The sequence below is a fragment of the Conger conger genome, chromosome 12, assembly GCF_963514075.1.
Source record: "Conger conger chromosome 12, fConCon1.1, whole genome shotgun sequence".
In the NCBI taxonomy this organism is placed as follows: domain Eukaryota; kingdom Metazoa; phylum Chordata; class Actinopteri; order Anguilliformes; family Congridae; genus Conger; species Conger conger.
Window position 1 is genome coordinate 38,793,485 of NC_083771.1, and position 21,248 is coordinate 38,814,732.

Consider the following 21,248-nt stretch of genomic DNA (forward strand, 5'->3'; position numbering starts at 1 on the left):
AGTGAGTTTTAAATATATATGTTTATATATTTACTGAATGTACAATCAATTCAAACTGACCTATGTGCTTGGCCTCTCATGAAAGTGTGGAATGAACTCTTCTCTTGCATTGTTACTGGGTGTCTGGCATTAAATCATATGTGAATAAGGGCTCTGTGATTCAGAATTGAAGCTGAAGCAGACTGCTGTTGGCAGCCCGGTTGGTTTAGCTGTTAGCGCTGTTCAGTGTGTGAGGTCATTCTTTCCTCCGCCCCACAGCTGTGTGGACGGCTTCGGGCTGGAAGCGGAGGCTCGCATGACCACCTGGCACGTCATGATCCCGTCCGACGCCGAGCCGGACGCCACTCACAGCCAGGACGTCAGCGAGGGTACGACACGCTGCCTCCAGCCCTCTCCCTCTGCCTCCCTCTGCCTCCAGCCCTCTCCCTCTGCCTCCCTCTGCCTCCAGCCCTCTCCCTCTGCCTCCAGCCCTCTCCCTCTGCCTCCAGCCCTCTCCCTCCGCCTCCAGCCCTCTCCCTCTGCCTCTCTCTGCCTCCAGCCCTCTCCCTCTGCCTCCAGCCCTCTCCCTCTGCCTCCAGCCCTCTCCCTCTGCCTCCCTCTGCCTCCAGCCCTCTCCCTCTGCCTCCAGCCCTCTCCCTCTGCCTCCCTCTGCCTCCAGCCCTCTCCCTCTGCCTCCAGCCCTCTCCCTCTGCCTCCCTCTGCCTCCAGCCCTCTCCCTCTGCCTCCAGCCCTCTCCCTCTGCCTCCCTCTGCCTCCAGCCCTCTCCCTCTGCCTCCAGCCCTCTCCCTCTGCCTCCGCTCAAATGCAAATGCAGACAGAATGCACATGTGTCAAACACAGTACTACGTGCGGTTTTGAAGCATAGAGAAACCTGAAAGCAACCCTATTTTCATACATTAAAAACATGTCTGACCAGAGGATGAATGGTCTATCCTAAAGCAGTATTTTTAACTGAAACATTTTGCTGGTGTACCAAAATGTGAATGTATACATGCATTGCCATTACCAAACAATAATATCTGCTTACCACACAACTCTGGGAAGTGTATCACTGGTTGTCACTCTGCTGTCACTGTGCAGGTCGGCAGCTTCTGTTAAAAGCGGTTAACCGAGTCTGGACGGAGCTCATTCACAGCAAGAGGCAGGTCCTGGAGGACATATTCAAAGTGGCCCTGCAACCCAACGACCGCGGTCAGGTGGACATACTGACCGCACGCGCACACATCGAGGAGCCAGCGGCCAAGAGCTGGCTCAACCACCTGGGTGAGCGGTCTCTGTAGGGAGCAGGACCGGTCTGCTGTGAGCTGCGTGCTGTTATCACTCATCTTTTATAGCCTCTCCTTTAACGGCCAGATGAATGGCTCTGTTGCCCATTGCTTGCAAACTTTGTCTGGAAAGGGACAGTTTGATGTTTCTGGGAATGAGGAATAATGCTGTAATTTAGTATTTTTGGAAGGTGGCCGTAAATGATTTAACAGAGTGCCGTGAATCCAGGCTTGTGTCGTCTGTGGGCGCCTGGGCACCTGGGCAGCTCAGGTGGAACGTTCCGGATGCTGTCTAAAGAAGGACCCTGTGAGAGACCCTGTGCTACCCTGTCGCATGGTTCTCTGTAATGACTGCCGCACTGTCCCCAAAGGCTGGGCCATTTCAGGGAGGTTTTGGAGCGTGTCCTGACCTGCTCCTGCTTTCTTCCAGCGCACGAGAAGAAGTGCATCAGCCGAGGGGAGGCGGCCGCCCCCGTCACCCAGTCCAAGCTGTCCCGGGTCAGCAGCGGCTTCGGCCTGTCCAAGCTCACAGGCTCCAGGCGCAACAGAAAGGAGACCGGCCTGAACAAGAACAACCTCTCTGCACAGGTACCGTGTGTGTTTGTGTGTTAGCACGGTGGCGTGCTGGCGTGTGTGCATGTGAGTATATGTACAGTGTGTGTGTGTGTGTGTGTGTGTGTGTGTGTGTGTGTGTGTGCGAAGAATGCCCTGACGGTGCCTCCTTTTCCTGCAGGAAACCTTCCAGTGGATGTTCACGCACATAGCGGTTGTGCGGGACCTGCTTGCCATGCAGTACAAGGAGCACCAAGAGGTAAGAATTATAGATGACACACCGCATTTATGTGAGACTGTTTCCATGTAAGAGTGCACCGGTAGGGGTTGATGTAAACGCCATGCTAACGAGGTATGCTGACCCCGGGCAGCGGCAGCAGAACGCGCTGAAGTACGTGACGGAGGAGTGGGCGGGCATCGAGTACGAGCTCCTGAGGGAGAGGGGCCTGTGGGGCCCGCCCATCGGGTCCCACCTGGACAAGTTCCTGCTGGAGATGACGGAGGGGCCCTGCCGCATGAGGAAGAAGATGGTGCGCAACGACATGTTCTACATCCACTACCCCTACGTGCCCGACATGGAGCCCCACGCCAGCTCCCAGGTACTGGGCCTTCTACACCCTTATCCCCTACACGCCCCACGCCAGCTCCCAGGTACTGGGCCTTCTACACCCTTATCCCCTACACGCCCCACACCAGCTCCCAGGTACTGGGCCTTCTACACCCTTATCCCCTACACGCCCCACACCAGCTCCCAGGTACTGGCCCTTCTGCACCCTTATCCCCTACACACCCCACACCAGCTCCCAGGTACTGGCCCTTCTACACCCGTATCCCCTACATGCCCCACACCAGCTCCCAGGTACTGGCTCTTCTGCACCCTTATCCCCTACACGCCCCACACCAGCTCCCAGGTACTGGCTCTTCTACACCCTTATCCATCTCCACCTCTTGCCCAGGAGGTCACATGACTCTGTGGTAGTGCTGGAGTCCTTCACGGTGGGACTAGAACATTAGAAAATACATAAATAAAGGATTGAATGTTGAGACTGCCATTATTACTCTGGGCTGTTTTCAGTTCAGCACATATTTTAACACACTCGTTGCAGTCATAAGTGGTCGCCCTGGAGATTTTGAATCCTTTTTTTTTTTTTTACATTCATACAACTGTGTAGATGGAGGGGTCAAACTGTGCCCACAATATTTGTATTATTGGTGTATCTATAATTCTAATGCTAAAAATATACTGTACAGTAAAACTTATGTCTGTGCATTTCTGTATATTTTCTCTTAGTGGTTATTATTTAAAGTGTTTATTACTGAAATAATAAACTGATTCAAACAGTCATCCATCCCAACAGATATAAATCTAATTCTGAGTAATTATTTGAAGATGTTTTTGGTAACTATAAACTGATAGGCGAGATTAGACTAAATGGATTGGTTTCTTATGTCCCGGCCCAGCCTGTCTCCACTCAGAGCCACACCACCGCACCCCCTGTCTGTGCCCCGGCTCATGTTCCTCTGGAGGTACCTGGGAAGGCCTGCTGTGAAGCAGATTTGTAGCCTTCAGGCTCTTTAGTCATAGCAGCATGGAGCCCTAGGGAGGCTGGATGGCTTATGTGGAGCTGCGTGTTGATTGTTTCATCACACAGAGGTTCAATCACGCTGGTACATCACGCTTGATTGGATTAACCCTGCCTTTGCCCTTTGACCTGTTTTCACCCCTTCGGGAGAACGGGGACCGCTGGGAAATACTGGTGCTAAAAAACAGGATTATCTTCCTTATGCAGTTAACACTCCAGAGGTGATTGAAGTAGCAAGCACTGTACTTTAGCTAAGGCTTAATATCAAAATTAAAGGTAGCTTTTTACATCAAGAATTCTATTATTTTTCTATTATTGTATTATTATTTTATTATTTTTATAGTGAGCCACACAAATGGAACAAAAATGACTGTGGTGGCACTTTCTTCGACATTCACTGCAATACCCTGCTTAACTTCAAGGACTTATCTAACAAAGGGTGGACTCTCCGATAATTATTTTATCCTGAAATGAGCTTTTTGTCAACCTCGGGCTGTAGATGGATAGTCTCCCCAAGATCCCCTTAAGCCTCTTACCCACAAATCCTTCCATCTGGATGCTGCAGTCGATCTGCAGTGCTCCCCTTAAACAAGGGCAGCCACTCAAAAGAAGTACTAGCAATTATTTGTCATCACTGATGAAATCTGCTGAAAGGCATTGGTTTGGCTGTCAGCTCCTGCAATGCGTCTCATTTTAGCCTGAATGTTTGCATGTTAAAGGGGCGTTGATGGAACTGTGTGCTGTGCTTACAACAGCAGAGTCTGTGGTGTTTGCTCACTGTCTGAGTCTTTGGTTGAGGTGTATTGATTGTGGCATGACCACACTGCCTGTTGAGTAATGTGTTTGAAGTAATTTTTTTGCCATAATGTCACCCCAAATACAATATGCATACACACTAGAGAATGTTAGAGAAATGTTTGAGTCACAAAGGAGAGTAAAGCCATATGTTTTTATTTAAGGTTTTTGTGATTTCTGAACCTGTCTCCTGCTCCCATCACGCAGAAACCCATCCGCTACCGGAGGGCCATCAGCTATGACAGTAAGGAGTATTACATGCGTGTGCTGTCAGGAAACCCAGGCATGTACCAGCACTCCATTCAGCACAGCTCTGAGGGAGAGACCACGCACCATGAGCCTGAGCATGGAGAGGACACCATCGCCAGGGTCAAAGGTAAACATTACCCACAATCCCCTGCGTGCTTCGGTGTGTTTATCTGCTCTCTTGACTCTATCTGCCTTGAGCCCTCATTACCATTCTGTAAACATCTCCTTGCAGTTAATGGCGGTAGTGGAGCATGATGGATAGGTACTTCAAAGGTTCTCAGCTGGGAAGCTCCCGTTATACCCTTAAGCAATGTACTTAGCCTGAACTGTTTCAGTAAAATATCCGGCTGTAGAAATTGACTCTGTGTAAAGCTTGTAAGCCTTGTTCGTCTCTCTGGATAAGAGCATCTTCTGTATCTGCACTGTGAGGTATGATGTCTCCAGATTTCAGTTCTCAAGTAGCCCACTATATTATACTTATATATCGTATTTGTTCTGTACTTTAACATTCATAGCAAGGCTTCTTAACCTTATCCTTGATACACACAAACTCAACCCTGGTAAGCACACACTCTTTACACAGGCAGGCTGAACAGAATAAACCAGGGACACAAAGCACACAGAGGTTGGGAAGCCCTGTCATATTATCATAATAAAAATAATAATGCCCCATCAAAAAGAGAAAGATTGAAGTGTTTGGCCCTCTGTAATGGATAGTGGCAGGTGGTACGTGTTCAGACTCTCTCACCCCTTCCCCCCCAGGTCTGGTGAAGCCCCCGCTCAAACGCTCTCGCTCCACGGCGGACGGAGCAGATGAGGACGGCCCGGATCAGCTGCAGGACCAGCTGCTGGAGTCTGGGGCCATGGACGAGGAGGAGAAGACCGATAACACCACATTACTGAGGCTGCTGGAGGAGGGGGAGAAGGTGAGGCACCGGCATGTACCACACACTATTAAAGCTGTCTGAGTGACTGTGATCCACCAGCACCGTTCCCAGTGGACTGCAGTATACGTACCACACATTATTAAAGTTGTGTGAATGACTGTGATCAACCTGAGGGCCAGCACTGTTCCCAGTGGACTGCAGTATACGTACCACACATTATTAAAGTTGTGTGAATGACTGTGATCAACCTGAGGACCAGCACTGTTCCCAGTGGACTGCAGTATACGTACCACACATTATTAAAGTTGTGTGAATGACTGTGATCAACCTGAGGACCAGTCCTCACACACAGTATTTCACAAACCTCCATCCAGCCGCTTAAGGCCAGTGTCTTCATTTTAACTGATTGTATGTAACAACTCTTTGTAGTTTTGTGTTTTCAAGTCAGGGAATTCAGGGTTGAACACCCTAGCTGTGCTTGGCTCTGGTTTGTGTTGTGTAATGGATAAGGAGCTGTCCTAATAACGCTGTGTTCTCTCCATACAGATCCAGCACATGTACCGCTGTGCTCGCGTTCAGGGTCTCGACACCAGCGAAGGCCTGCTGCTCTTTGGGAAGGAGCACTTCTACGTCATCGATGGCTTCACCATGACAGTTACCCGCGAGATTCGGGACATCGAGACTCTCCCGCCAAAGTAAGCCTGCTGGGAGAGAGACGGCACTGTGAGATAGGGAAGTGTGGCATGACCTCTGCTCTGTAGCACTGTAATCCTTTTACCATTCATATTGCTGTTCGCTACTTGTATTCCTATTGGCTAGCAGGAATATGCAAAAATGGGAAGTGCTCTCATTGAATGTGGATAGATATAGACCTGGAACAGTAAACTGCGTGTATGTGAATGCCTCCAGGAAATTTGTAGATATTTATGGGGATTATAAAAGTATATATTTGGTTTCCTTGTGAAATCACTGGGCTTTGTTACAGTAAATATGCCCTGTATTATGCTTTCATTTCTTAGATAAATGTTGCCCACTAGGCTTAGTCCCAACTGGCCTCTTGCTATCAGCTCCTACCCTGAACCAATAGACCATAGTACTTTAAAAGTTATTTAAAATGCCATTATAACAGTATTTTATGCCCTTATAATGTTATAATGGTCTGAATAAATCAATTCCTTCCTTAAATGTGTTATCATGAAGTTTGCATTGGGGGAAATGGTCGTTTTATTTTATTTGTTGGCCAAACTTTTAAGGGTGAATGTTGCTTGATTCCAGGTCAATGTCTTTTTTATTTCTCATATCTGCAATAATAGAGTTGTGTTTATTGCTGTTTTTATCCACTCCCCTCCAAAAGAGCAATATTGAATATCAATATTTGATTGATCCTTTTAGATTTTTACCTACAGTATTCTCTGCAATTCAGGAACCTGTGGGGTATTCTGTGAAGGCCCGGTGTGATGTGCCTTCACAGAGAAAAGTGCAGCTGAGGCAGATGTAGTCCCTGTCCCTGCAGCCCTGTGCCTGTGTGTATACACACAGTGGCTGTGCTGAAGTGTGTTTCTGCTTGTGTGTCCCAGCATGCACGAGGCCATCATCCCCAGGGGAGCACGGCAGGGCCAGAGCCAGCTGAAGAGGACCTACAGCATCTTCGCCTACGAGGATATCAAAGAGGTGCACAAGCGCCGCTACCTGCTCCAGGTAAGGAGACCGCGCGTGGCTTCTGCATCTACTGTATAGTTAGCCGAATAACCTTACAACCAAACGTAAGGGCAAACACTGGTCACTGCCCCCGTGTCAGAAAAGTCATACTTTGGGCTTTCAGGAGGCTGGTCCTAGCTCTCCTCATGAGGGAACTGGCACGCCCTTCTGTCTGTTGTCATACCCTTCAGAGCCAATTCTGCAGGACAGCACGTCATTGCTGTTGAGTCACCCAGGAAGGAAGGGCTACATTTGGCAAAGCATTTCTTGCTCAGTCTGCTGCCTTTGTATATGAATAATATATCCTTCTTATGCACAGCCCTGCAATCTAATGATTTTCCCCCACTTGTTCTTTTATTTTCCAGCCAATAGCCGTAGAGGTGTTTTCAGGTGATGGGCGAAATTACCTGCTAGCATTCCAGAAAGGAGTTCGGAACAAAGTCTATCAGAGGTATGTACAGGCCCTGTTAAGAATAGGCAGCAATATACAGATATGTACTATACAACTGCCAGTCTACTTTTGGACTTTCAGTTTTGCTGTGAGGTGTTTTTAATGATGCCACTGAATAAAACACACACATGCACACGGTGCACACACTGAGATATAATGTGACCAGCTGATGGTTGAATGGTTGAATGGTTGGGTGCTTGTTGTATCCATAATAACTCTGGCTGCTCTGTCTCTCTGAAGGTTCCTGGCGGTGGTGCCGTCTCTAGCGGACAGTTCTGAGTCTGTGTCCGGGCAGCGGCCCAACACCAGCGTAGAACAGGGGTAGGTGCCTCCGGCCCAAAAGCAGGGATATTAAGAAGAATGTTATTATATGACTTGGGGATATTATTAATACAAGGAGGACGATTATTACATATCCGCTGCGGGAATGTTAGGGTGGAGAATGGGAATAATATTATATGAAATTCCCAAACAGGAAAAGTCTGCATAGCATGGCATTCTTTATAGATTCATGAAAGAGTACATAACAAAGGGCAGAAAAGTACTGTTGGAGCTCTCTATGGTTGAGAATTGCTAACTTGATTGCACTGCTGGCCACACTCAATCAGTGATGTCTTTACAAGTATTTTGCCTCAGCTGCTTTGACATCACTGATTTAGGCATGGCCGGCAATGCAAACTAGTTTCAGCCCATAGGGAGCACTCCAACAGCAGCTGTCTGCACTCTGTTCCCTCACTCTTTCAGGAATCTATCAACTCTGTCATGTTATGATAATGTTGATATTATGATAAGTATGAACTTTTGCAGGTCTGGTCTGCTGAGCACACTCGTGGGCGAACGGTCCGTCACCCAGCGGTGGGAGGTAAACACACCCTTCTGTGATGACTTTCTCTCAGACAGTAGAGGACTGCTTTTGCACTTTATTATATTGTTATTTTTCTTTATAATTCCAGAGGGGGGAAATCAGTAACTTCCAGTACCTGATGCACCTGAACACGCTGGCGGGCCGGTCCTACAACGACCTGATGCAGTACCCAGTCTTCCCCTGGATCCTGGCTGACTATGACTCGGAGGTATTGAGCAGAGGGCCGTCAGGGCTGCTTCCTGCTTCTGGTGCAGTGATATTTCAGGGTCGAGTTTAGAAACAGTAACTCCTGACATTGCGTGAAGTGGATGTTATTTTCAGTCACCGTCACAACTGAATTATTACACGTGCATCCCTAAAACAGACTTTTCTTTGTAAGCCACCCAAGCATTCAGCCGAATGGCTCAGATAAATGCTCATCAGTATCCTTGCCTAACCTCATGAATCTGCTCTGCTTTGAAATCACTTCCTTGTGGTCCATATCATTTTGTGAAATAGAAACACTGTGAGTGCTTGCTTTTGAGCCAGCGCGGTTATGGATTCGGTTTGGTCATTAGTCTTTGTTCCTTCTCAGGAGCTGGATCTAAGCAATCCCAAAACATTCCGTAACCTCTCCAAGCCCATGGGTGCCCAAACAGATGACCGGCTAACCCAGTACAAGAAGAGGTTCAAAGACTGGGAGGATCCCAATGGTACATGTCCTCTCTGGTTTTGAATGCATGTTCACATGTGAAATTCTCAGAAGTGTTTTCATTATTAAGCCCCAGATGAGTTTTGTATTATATTCCAATGCCATATAAGAGCAGGGAATATCTATGTTAGATATGTGAATAAACAGGAAATGCAGTTTCCATCGGCAGCCAATTACCACAGACTCCAGGCCAAAGAGAGAATACCATGTGTTGTGTACCCTTACTGATATTTTAATTTCCTCTGCATTTGAGCTGGCCCGTATGCACACTGTTGATATACATGCATGGAGCACATATTCCTCCCTCTTGTTTCAGGTGAAACCCCCGCCTACCACTACGGCACACACTACTCCTCCGCCATGATTGTGGCGTCCTACCTGGTCCGCATGGAGCCGTTCACTCAGATATTCCTCAGGCTGCAGGTGAGAGCCGGGGGCCGCATTCCCACACAGGCCTGCAGCGCTGCAGTACAGGCCGCTGTCTGAAGAGAATCACGCTTCACTGATTCAACAGCTTGGCACTTTATGGCATCTGTTCGCAGAGTGGTTTAAGCAAATATTCTCCCACACATTGGATTAATGCGTCTTTGCCCTCTTCCCAAAGTGTTTTTAATGACATTGCTTTCCTGAAGAAGCTTTATGTTTCTTTGCAACCAAAGTCATGAATCAGTTGTCTGTCTGATGTCAGAGTTAGTGATGCTTGCTATGTCCGCAGGGAGGTCATTTCGATCTGGCCGACAGGATGTTCCACAGCGTCCGAGAGGCCTGGATGTCCGCCGCCAAACACAACATGGCCGACGTCAAGGAGCTCATCCCTGAATTCTTCTACCTCCCAGAGTTCCTCCTCAACTCCAACAACTTTGACCTCGGTGAGGGCACCTCTTCTGCCACCTCATTCCCTTACTGTCTTCCCTTTGTGTGTCTGCGTGTGTGGTGACTTCAGTTGTGCGTTGTGAAAGGGAATGTTGTTTGCTCTCGGTTAACAGGTAGCAAACAGAACGGCACCAAACTGGGGGATGTGATCCTTCCCGCCTGGGCCAAGGGAGACCCCAGGGAATTCATCCGGGTCCATCGAGAGGTACGTGACGCCAGCATCCAACCCACTGGGGTGGTAATTAGCTACTCCCAATTACAGAGAATCAATGCGTGAATGGTTATCTCCCAGTAGTCTTTTTATCACATGTTTTGAAATGTTTTTGATTTTGATTTCAGTTGCACAGGCGTACAGTGTAACAGTTGCACAGGGATGCAGTGTAATAGTGGCACAGGGGGTCAGTGTAATGGTTGCACAGGGGTGCAGTGTAATAGTGGCACAGGGGGGCAGTGTAATAGTTGTCTCTGTTTCTCTCCAGGCCCTGGAGTGTGATTATGTCAGTGCCCACCTGCATGAGTGGATAGACCTGATATTCGGCTTTAAGCAGCAGGGCCCACCAGCTGTGGAGGCTGTCAACGTCTTCCACCACCTCTTCTACGAGGGCCAGGTGGACATCTACAACATCAACGACCCCCTCAAGGAGACTGCCACCATCGGCTTCATCAACAACTTCGGCCAGATTCCCAAACAGGTAGCCAGTCATTTTTCATTTGTACTGGAGTTGTGTGATTCTCTCTAAAACAATCTAAAAAAATAAAAATAATAATGCAATCTACAGCTCATGTTTTTAGATGTGGGGATGTAATTACTGTCCTGTAAGTTATTCCCTTTCCCCATTTTCCTTCCACACTTTCACACTGGATTGGAATTTAATTTAATGAAGTGATAATGTGACTTTTCACTCCATTTTCGGCATGAAGCAGGTTTATCCTTTACCCTGTTGTCCAGAAAGGTTTGAGGGGATAGAGAAGTTATCCAATGAGCGGAAATCTCTTGTGTCTCAGCTTTTTAAGAAGCCCCACCCTCCAAAACGGGTTCGCAGCAAGTCCAATGGAGAGCTCCCCGGTGTGCCTGCCTCCAACAGCACCACTGCGGACAAGATCTTCTTCCACCACTTAGACAACCTGCGGCCCTCCCTGGCCCCTGTCAAAGGTAGGGCGGCACAGGCTGTGGACATGCATACTGAGTGCACCATTATCTCCACAATTTTTCATGGTGTCTCAACTAACCCTCACACAACTAGCACTGTTACATTGAATTTGTGTCAATTTTGGTGCTGTGTTTACCACGTCTAGTATCTTCTAGTCTGACATACCGTACCTACTGACTTACCCCACATATACTCAGTGAGAACTTTATTAGGTATTTGTAGACTTCTTTTTTAGACTTATTATGTCTTATGCTGCTGTAGCTTATCCACTTAGAGGTTTGACAAGTTGTGTGCGCCTGTTCTGCGTACCACTGTTTTGTTTTTCGCACCATTCTCTGCAAACTCTGGAGACTCGGGAGATCAGCAATTTCTGAGATACTCAAAGCACCCTGCTACCAACAATCATTCTGCAGTCACTTAGATCACGTTTCTTTCTTTCTTCCCCATTCTGACATTTAGTCTGAAAAACAGCTGAACCCCTTGACTGCTTTTGCATGCTTTTATACCTTTAACTGCTGCCACATGATTCACTTTGAGTAAAAGCAATTGCTAAATAAATGTAATGTTTCCTTCACGCTCAAGCATAACTCTTCTCCAAAGGTGCTGAATCACAGGCTGATGTTGCTAATGCTAATGCTAACTCCTCTGCTTGTGTGTGCTGCAGAGCTGAAGGAGCCAGTGGGCCAGATCGTCTGCACGGATAAGGGCACCCTGGCTGTGGAACAGAATAAGGTTCTGGTGCCGCCCGCCTGGAACAAAACCTTCGCCTGGGGCTACGCTGACCTCAGCTGCAGACTAGCCAACTATGAGTCCGATAAGGTCTGGTCACCATTTCATTATCACATCCTTTCTGTCTGTGGGCGTTGCAGGGAATAACACAGATCAGTGACTTTTATTTGCCTACTGCGCTGGTGAGGAACTTGCTGACTGACACATGATGTAAATATCCTGAAACTTGAGTTATTTTAACCAGACTGACTTGTTATGCAAGTCCTCCATTTTGTTTTATCTGAATCAAAATGAATTGTATTCTTCCAATGAATTCTTCCTGGGCCATTTGCATTGATGGGATGAAACACGTAAATGGTTATTGGGCATTTTATCAAAAGCCTTTGAAGGGGCGTAAATGGTTATTGGGCATTTTATGTGTGGCGTTGAGTTCAGTCATCAACAGAGCAGTGGTTTGATGCTACTGGCCCATAATGCACTGTCCATTTGCATCGATGTCTACCTCCGCAGCCAGTTTCATCAGCCGTTTACAAGTGTGTGAGCTGCACTGTCCGGGCTGTCAGAGGAAGCAGAAGGTGACGGCGGTTATGTGAATTATTTTTAGGCGGTCATTGTGTACGAGTGCCTATCGGAGTGGGGCCAGATCCTCTGTGCCATCTGCCCCAACCCGAAGCTGGTGGTGACAGGCGGCACCAGCACAGCCATCTGTGTGTGGGAGACGGGCACCTCCAAAGAACGGGCCAGAACCCTCACTCTTAAACAGGTACTGTCACTCACCTGGGGTGTCTGCTTTAACCCATGCTCAGAGAAATGACGCTACCTGGCACTATTAGATGTAATGTATAGATGCTCAGCTGATGCTAACAGATGCTATTTACAAACAAGGAAGCAAAAAAGAGCAAGTATAAATATCTTTTATGTTGTATATTATGTATGCCTTTTGGATACCGCAAGCTGGCCAAAAACTGGGTGCAAAAAGAATATGGTGTACTTGCACCGTCTCTGTGTGACGTCACTTCCTGTGTCTGCAGGCCCTGCTGGGACACACAGACGCCATCACGTGCCTGACGGCCTCCTCCGCCTACCACATCATCATCAGCGGCTCGCGGGACCGCACCTGCATCATCTGGGACCTCAACAAGCTGGCCTTCGTCACGCAGCTGAGGGGCCACCGGGCCCCCGTCTCGGCCCTCTGCATCAACGAGCTCACGGTGGGTGGCCCTCACCTCTCTGGATCCTGGAGAGCCTTTGTAGTGAAGGGGGACTAACCTCATCAGAACTGCCCTCTAACTAACCTGGCGCATGGCTGCCTTTTGCCACACCGATGTCCTTCCAGAAGAACGCTGTATCATCCAGTGATAGATCAATCATTGTATAATTACAGTGGAGTGACTCAGTGTTGTAATTTTGTGAGGATGATCTGCATAAGGTTGTGTGTGTGCGCGTGTGTGTGCGTGCATGAGCGTGCACGGGCATGAGTGTGTGCACGTGTAATCTGTATAATGTTGCCTACTTGTGTGCGTGTGCGTGTGCGCGCGCATGTGTGTAATCTGTATAATTTTGTTTACGTGTGTGTGCGTGTAATCTCTACAATGCTCACGTGTGCGCGTGCGCCTGCCTGCGTGTCCACAGGGAGACATCGTGTCCTGCGCAGGCACCTACATCCACGTGTGGAGCATCAACGGCAGCCCCATCGTCAGCGTCAACACCTTCACTGGCCGCAGCCAGCAGATCCTGTGCTGCTGCGTGTCGGAGATGAGCGAGTGGGACACGCAGAACGTCATCGTCACCGGCCACTCCGACGGCGTCGTGCGGGTGAGGGCCTGCAGCCTCTTACGCGCCCAGCGAGATGCCTGTGGGGCTTCTGCACTTTCTAAAGCTTTCTGTTTTTCCCCTTTTGAAAGGGTCACACATTCCCCAGCGTAAATGTAATTATTGCTCTGTGGTGAAAAAGCGAAGTTGACTGTTTGCAAAGTGGGGCTTTATGCAGGTTTATTGTTACCCAGATGGACAATTTACATGTTTATTCCAGTGTTGAGCAGATGACTGTAATTCACACTTATTGAATGTTGGCAGAATTGAAAGAAGCGAACAAACTTTCAACAATAATCACAGTTTGAAAGTTTGTATTATGAAGGGTAATTGTGGAGGTGCTTTTGGGAAAAGTTCTTATTGTTGTGCAGTGAAGGACAGCACAGTGCTGTAGTCATGCTGGCTTCTCTCAGACTCTGGCTGTTTTGGGTAATGACGGATGCTGAGTCATTGAGGTCAGACACCTCCAGGGTATATAGCTCTGTTATGGTGCTCCGTCTTCTCAGTTCTGACACTCCTGGGGTTTGAGCTCTGTTATGGTGCTCTGTGTTCTCAGTTCTGACACTCCTGGGGTTTGAGCTCTGTTGTGGTGCTCTGTGCCCTCAGTTCTGACACCTCCGGGTATATAGCTCTGTTATGGTGCTCTGTGTTCTCAGTTCTGGAGGATGGAGTTCCTGCAGGTCCCAGAGACCCCAGCTCCAGAGCCTGTGGAACCTCCCGATGTCCCAGACTGCTGTGGAGAAGAAAAGGATCTGTCAAAAGGCATGTTAGGATCTGTGCCATTCTGCCATTACTTACTATTCTGTGCTCCAGCCTGCTGAGAACAGCGATGTAAAAGTTATGCTATGTGTGTGTATGTATATCTGTGTGTGTATGTATCTGTGTGTGTGCGTGTGCGTGTGTGTGTATCTGTGTATGTGTGTGTGTGTGTGTGTGTGTGTGTGTGTGTGTGTGTCCGTGTCCACAGAGGGTGGTGAAGCTCAGGACGAGGACAGCAGTGACTCAGATGGAGACGATCAGAGCATCAGCCAGGAGGCCCAGCCCAGGGCCGCGCCCGGCCAGGCCAGCAGTGCCCTCCCCCGGCCTCAGGGCCCCATGGCCCGGCCCCAGGGCCCCATGGCCCGGCCCCAGGCCTCCTGGGCCGCCGACAGCAGCTCGGAGGACTCCCACCGCTGGTCCGACACCCTGAGCCTGGACGAGAAGGACGGCTTCGTGTTCGTCAATTACTCAGAGGGACAGACTCGGCCCGCCCTGCACCCTCACCCACACCCACACCCTCACCCACACCCTCAACCCCAGCCTCAACCCCTCCCTCAACCCCACCCTGCCCCACACAGCGTGGTCCCCCAGCCCCTACAGCCTACCAACATGGAGCCCCGCACCTACAACCAGCTTAGACCCGGTATGTCCAACTCAGCAGCACACAAGCCAATGGAATCAACACTGCCAGTTCAATCCACTTGTACCGTTTTTATTCAGTTTCAATCACCACTTTGGATTTCATGGTTCAATGTTGGTAATACTTTATATTTTGGGTCTGTATAACGAAGTATAATTAAATAAGCTGGATCTGTTTTAAACATATTTTAATTAAAAGTTAAGTTACAAATAAGCAAAATATTATTCTTCAACCGATCAATCTTGAGAGAAATGTAAATTGGGCATATAAAAAAAAAAAAAAAAGGAAAATTATTCCCGAATACCTTAATCAAGCTGAACTCTCCATGTGAAGTAGAATAGAATATTAAACTACTGGAATTGATCCAGGAGTTTAATGGATTCCAGTTCTTCGGATGTGACTGAAGGTTACCTCCTGCGACCGAAAATCAGTTCTTCTTTGATGGTCATATTTTTTTTTAATGAAATGAAATGAAAAATACTACGATGGCCTGCTGGCGGCTCACGCTGATCCTCTCCGTGTCTCGTGGACAGGCTACAGATGGGAACGTCAGCTGGTCTTCCGCAGCAAGCTCACTCTGCACACGGCGTTCGACCGCAAGGACAACGCTCACCCCGCAGAAATCAGCGCACTGGCCATCTCCAAGTAAGCCTCGCAGCTCTGAGCGTCTCCCTGGCTCACCATTAGGCTCCATAAGCTAATGACATCCAACGTTTTTCAAATAGCATATTTTTGAAAACAGGATAGCATCTTCAGTCCCAGAAATGCACTTTGTTTAGTTTTTTTGGTAGTATTTCAGTTATTTTTTACATTTCAACTTCATAGTATTTGACATTTCTATGTTAAGGATAATATAGATAAATGTTTTATCAACTACTCCAAGTGCAAGCATGCTATGATCAATGTGATTGTAGTTTGAGTCGTCATTGATGTGAAGGTTGACTAATGGCCGCTCCTTGTCCAGGGACCACAGTAAGATGCTGGTGGGCGATGGAAGGGGCCGGGTGTTCAGCTGGTCGGTGAGTGACCAGCCGGGCAGGTCTGCCGCTGACCACTGGGTGAAGGACGAGGTGGTGGACAGCTGCTCTGGCTGCACCCTGCGCTTCTCCCTCACCGAGAGACGGCACCACTGCAGGAACTGCGGCCAGCTCTTCTGCCAAAAGTATGACCAGAGCACACGTCTCACATGGTTTATTAACGTGAGGCCAGCTCTTCTGCCAAAAGTATGACCAGAGCACACGTCTCACACGGGTTTAGTAACGTTTGCACCCCTACAGTATGAAACTCATGCTTATTATTCCTACTGATTTTAACACATATCTGTTCTCAATTTGGAAAATCCATACGTATGTTCAACAAGGTCATCTGTATGTTCAGTCATTGAGCTTAAAAGGAGAGATTGAGCACTGCACACTTAAGCTCCATACACTTAGTATGTATTATCTGTTGCCAACGTTTTGACCCTCAGGACTTCATCAGAGCAATAAGATCTGTGTTACAGAAGTCATTGTCATTGACAGCAGGATACAGTGCGCTGCTCCCATCCTGCAGTGCGTGGAGCCGCAGAGTCACTGACACCTGCCCTCTCTCCTCCCAGGTGCAGTCGCTTCCAGTCCGAGATCAAGCGGCTAAAGATCTCTTCCCCTGTGCGGGTGTGTCAGAACTGTTACTACAACCTGCAGCACGAGCGGGGTTCAGAGGAGGGGCCCAGGAACTAGCCCTTCCCCAGCGTCTGTATTTTCCTGTACCATGTGTAAAGCAGCTTTAGAAGAAGGGATCACTGCAGAAGCCTGTTCGATGTTCCGTGTGTTGCAGAAAAGCATGATGGGGAATTTGCAGTGGGGAAAAAGGATTCTGAGTAATCCAGTAGATTTTGATCAGTGTTTTTTTTTTTTTTTTTTTTTCTCCCTGTAATGTTTTTGCAGTCTTTCTGTTAACACCAACTACAGTACACATCTTCAGACCACAGGCTTTTTAGATTTAGATTTCTTTTTTCTTTTTTTTAGATTTACTGTCTGTTAGGCCTCCTTTAGAAGTATGATGAAATTGTTTATATTGTAAATAAATACAATGGCCTTTTTAACAGAAGACGAAACTATTGAAAATGATTTTGCTTGTTAATAGGAATTGGAGGATTCACTCTTCGCTTTAAAGAGAAAGTGTTTAGTCAATGTCATAAGGAGAGGGACGATGAATGTTAAATAAAATGAATAGCTTGTCTAAATAAGGATTAAATGCAATTCCTATTTTAAAAGGTTTTTTTGTTTACAATGTATATTTTGTTAATGTGTTGCCCACAGTATCGCTGGCCTACAAACAACAACTTGATTACAGTTGGAAATTCTTCATAGTTTTAATGAAAACCTTAAATATAGTATACACTTTTCTTGCAGTTTAATGTTTACTTTAATCGCAACTACTTGCCTTTAAGGTGTGATTGCTTTCTAGTCTTCATGATACTAGGTTAGATGCACCTGTGACCCTGTAGCTAACTCCTTCTTCTCCATTGCCAGACCTCACAATTCTGTCAGCATCTTCAGTATCATAAAGCTGCACGTGACTTGCCTTCATTTGAATTAAGGGATTCTGTGCAGGCTCAATGGGATCTTGATGGCCATGGTGCCGTTTGCCCATGTTTAATTCCGATTCAGCATTCAATTGTATCAAGTGCATTTCAGCATTCAATGTTAGAAGAACCACTGATTTAGTGCATCAGCAAAGAGATACTGCAGCACTTTCCAAGTCAAGCTTTCTGGTCATTATGGGCTCAATTTACCATTATAGGAGCATTGCATGATCAAAAATACATTTTGAATCCTGGCAAGCCATTGTTCTTAACCAGCACATATCAATTGCTTTTGCATGCTCAACCATGCTCAACCTGTTATCACTGATATGATAATAGATATGCAAAAGGGGATTTACATTTTTATCACCACGAGCTGCTCCACTGAACATATCATTAAACTCTTTCGTCATGTCGTGTTTCATGCACAATGAATGCAGAGATTTGTTGTCAGTGTTAAAAAAGTATAATTCTGCAGTGTGCAATTCCACCGTGTGCATTTATAATGTGTGGGTGGGTGTGTGTGTGTGTGTGTGTGTGTGAGTGAGAGAGAGAGAGAGAGAGAGAGAGAGAGGGAGAGAGGGAGATAGGGGTGTAAAGGGAGGTAAAGAGAATGAGAAATAGTGTGTTAGACCAATACTCTGATATTTGGTTACCCAAACCACTGGGCATTGCGTACCTTCACTGTATGCCACTGTTGACATAGTCAAACAAGGGATTATTTGAGTTTTGCTTATATGATTAAAAACTACCATGCATGTGCAAAATATTATTGTTATTTCTGTCTGTATTGGATTTTAAGGATGTATATGTAACAAAGTAACAATTAGTTAATTGCAGTTCATGTCCAAAGTACAGTACTTTCTCCTGTATTTTTCTGGGGAAAATGTCAGTGTACTTTTAGACACCTTTTTAATATCAGTAGTTATGATTTCCCACTAAGAAGTCCAGTGGTGTGGAAATGCATGGAATGCATACATAGATTATCATAACCGTATGTGTCTCTTGATTGTATATGTCATATGAAAGAATTCACATTTCCCTTAAGTTTTCATTCATTCATGACCTAAATTGAAATAGTGCTACATTTAGGCTGCATCATGTGAATGAAAACTGTGAAACTGGACTCATTTCATTTATAATCATACGCCTTTTTTTTCTTTCCTTGTCCTTAAATGACATCTGTGTTTGGTACTGTGGGCAACAAGTACATTTAAATGCTGCTTTAACATGTACAAATTCTAGGCTTACGTTTTACAATCAGGCGTAAAATATTTTCATATACATTTTGTCCAACGTAAAATGCAGTAGTCCTTCTTCCATGTACAGGCATAGACATTTCTCCCTCATGGTGTATCCTATTATAATTGTTACTCCTGTACTGTATGTATATCTTGCCTACAATCATAACATCAAATGGATGCTGCTGATTGGCAGCTTCCAAAATAAAATAGCAATGAGTTTTTTTTGTTTGTTTTTTGTTTGTTTGTTTTGCACCTTCTGTTGTACATACTCTAAGGAACCAGAATTCTATCAAATGCATTTTCATTTAAAGTGCCATCATCAAAGTTGCATTTCTTTAAAGCAAAATGAACTGTATAAAGTATTTATGCAATTATTTTGGTTTTAACATTTATCTTTATTGTTTCAGCATTTTGTTACCTATTACATATCAATTAACTACGGCTGACTCTGTGTCAGTGCAATGTACATGTTTTCTTATTTCTGCTGGTTTCATTCCGTAAGGCATTAACTAATTACTTTAGCCCTGAAACAATACTATGTATAGCAATGACAAGAGTGCATTAAATGGAAAGGGGTGGAATTTTGTACACTATAAGAAAAATGGACTGAGTAAATCCTGTGATTATTTTTGGTGGTCTTGTGCTAGACTGCATTACAACAGTATCTAGTGTGCAATCTGTGATAGCTGAGTGTTCATTCATTGTATATTTGTCTTCAAAACAACTACAGAAACAAAAAGTAGAATTACTCAACAACATATGTAACTTTATTGCAATAGATCTGGTACTTAACTTCTTTTTTTATTTCAATTAAAGTCCTGCTATTTACCACCAATAACCTCCTGGTCTGCTTCATTTATTTATGAATAAGTGTTCCACATATCCATGCCTTTTGCATGGTATATTTACACTGCATTGCTGAGGATATCTTAATCTTATGCCACATGACTCATTTAATATATGTATGTCACCCTGGTTAATGATTGGCTATTACAATATAATAACGTGTAATAATAAATTGCTACCACTGCCATTGAAATATTTTTTATAGAGAACTTTTCTCAAAAACAAGAAAACCTACAACCTGCTTTTGCTCAACTAAATTAATTTGAAAGTTAGGAAATGTTGATTTCTAGCAAGCAAATGCAAAAGGTTATTAATGAGATACTTTTTTGTATGGTTTTATTTTTTATATATATTTTTTCCAGTTAATGAGTGAAGGCATGTTGAAAAACAGCGTTCATTAATATGAAGGCATCAGTATTTTTATCAGTAGTAAATGTGATGCTCTTCTGCATAGCACTGTTGTAATGTGTGGTTATCTGAGTTACCGACACCTTCCTTTATGCTTGAACCATTGTGGTTGAACCAGTCTGGCCTCCTGCCTTACAAGGTCTTTTTGCCCACAGAACTGTCGCTCCCTGGATGTTTTTTGTTTTTTTCACCATTCATTATACTCCAACCACATCGAGTGTCTGGCAACAATAAGCATTCTACTATCAACGTCACTTAGATAACATTTCTTCACCATTCTGATGTTTGGTCTGAACAACAACTGAACCGCTTGACCATGTGTCCATGCATTTATGCATGGACTTGCTGCCACATGATTGGCTAATTAGACATTTGTATTAATGGTGTACAGGTCAACTTAATAAGGTGGTCACTGAGTGTATAAATGGATTATATGCAAAAATATAACTCCTTGTGTGGTCACCCAGGATACAGTCATTTGTAAAGCATTTGTATAGGGTTCCAAAGAAGGTTGGTGGGAATGCAAATGAGTGGATTCGGAGATGATTGGTTAACCAAATGAAAGCTGCAACGAGTTTCTGCCAGAATTCTGAATGACCGTGGGACAGGTACCTCCTTTTAGTCTGTGACTGAGATAAACCAAGGTGTATGGAATATGGTACAGAAATATATGTTCTATAGGTAATGCACAATGGGGTTTTCAGTGTACCTGTTCATTATAGTTAGGATTATGTTCCCACTGGAGTGCTATCCCTCATAGTACAGCATGCATATTGCTTCAGACTCATTAAGTAGATATAAATTATGTTGGGACCCTGCTCCTCTCAGTGGAATCAAAGTCAGGACAATGCAGGAACTCACCAACTTTAGTCCATGAGCCAGTGGGGTGGTAATGGCCACTGGGAGGGATGATGTCTCATAGTGATCTTTTGAATGGTCTATGTCCTGTGGCCCCCCGAGGTGCCCCCGGGGTACTACTGAGCCAACCTGGCACTCATCAAGGGCCAGCTGCTGGAGGATACCGCTTGGTCATGTGATTGAGGGAAAGTATTTTCCTGCTGATGTGATGGAGGGCTTTAGGACCATGGCGAGAAACTCAGCGCCAGCTTCTAGTGCAATAATTGAATGATTGGAGTTGATCAGGACACGCCTCGTGGAGACACCTGGAGATTGTGAACTGCTCC

General features: G+C 45.9%; 1 protein-coding gene across 1 annotated transcript in view; it reads left to right on the forward strand.

Moving 5' to 3' along the window:
• LOC133141977 (WD repeat and FYVE domain-containing protein 3-like) overlaps positions 1 to 19,648 on the forward strand; it is a 55,707-nt gene extending 36,059 nt beyond the window's left edge. The window contains exons 37-65 of the mRNA XM_061262859.1: positions 259 to 368; positions 1,081 to 1,263; positions 1,696 to 1,853; positions 1,999 to 2,076; positions 2,189 to 2,416; positions 3,279 to 3,344; positions 4,403 to 4,571; positions 5,207 to 5,370; positions 5,878 to 6,026; positions 6,909 to 7,029; positions 7,395 to 7,480; positions 7,721 to 7,801; positions 8,288 to 8,342; positions 8,434 to 8,553; positions 8,920 to 9,037; positions 9,353 to 9,459; positions 9,752 to 9,905; positions 10,023 to 10,114; positions 10,389 to 10,601; positions 10,915 to 11,062; positions 11,725 to 11,879; positions 12,394 to 12,552; positions 12,821 to 13,000; positions 13,422 to 13,604; positions 14,258 to 14,363; positions 14,569 to 15,003; positions 15,534 to 15,645; positions 15,965 to 16,162; positions 16,598 to 19,648. Coding sequence (XP_061118843.1) covers positions 259 to 368; positions 1,081 to 1,263; positions 1,696 to 1,853; positions 1,999 to 2,076; positions 2,189 to 2,416; positions 3,279 to 3,344; positions 4,403 to 4,571; positions 5,207 to 5,370; positions 5,878 to 6,026; positions 6,909 to 7,029; positions 7,395 to 7,480; positions 7,721 to 7,801; positions 8,288 to 8,342; positions 8,434 to 8,553; positions 8,920 to 9,037; positions 9,353 to 9,459; positions 9,752 to 9,905; positions 10,023 to 10,114; positions 10,389 to 10,601; positions 10,915 to 11,062; positions 11,725 to 11,879; positions 12,394 to 12,552; positions 12,821 to 13,000; positions 13,422 to 13,604; positions 14,258 to 14,363; positions 14,569 to 15,003; positions 15,534 to 15,645; positions 15,965 to 16,162; positions 16,598 to 16,718 — 4,249 coding nt within the window. The 3' untranslated portion in view covers positions 16,719 to 19,648. The remainder of the gene's footprint in view (positions 1 to 258; positions 369 to 1,080; positions 1,264 to 1,695; positions 1,854 to 1,998; positions 2,077 to 2,188; positions 2,417 to 3,278; positions 3,345 to 4,402; positions 4,572 to 5,206; positions 5,371 to 5,877; positions 6,027 to 6,908; positions 7,030 to 7,394; positions 7,481 to 7,720; positions 7,802 to 8,287; positions 8,343 to 8,433; positions 8,554 to 8,919; positions 9,038 to 9,352; positions 9,460 to 9,751; positions 9,906 to 10,022; positions 10,115 to 10,388; positions 10,602 to 10,914; positions 11,063 to 11,724; positions 11,880 to 12,393; positions 12,553 to 12,820; positions 13,001 to 13,421; positions 13,605 to 14,257; positions 14,364 to 14,568; positions 15,004 to 15,533; positions 15,646 to 15,964; positions 16,163 to 16,597) is intronic.
• The last annotated feature ends 1,600 nt before the right edge of the window (positions 19,649 to 21,248 follow it).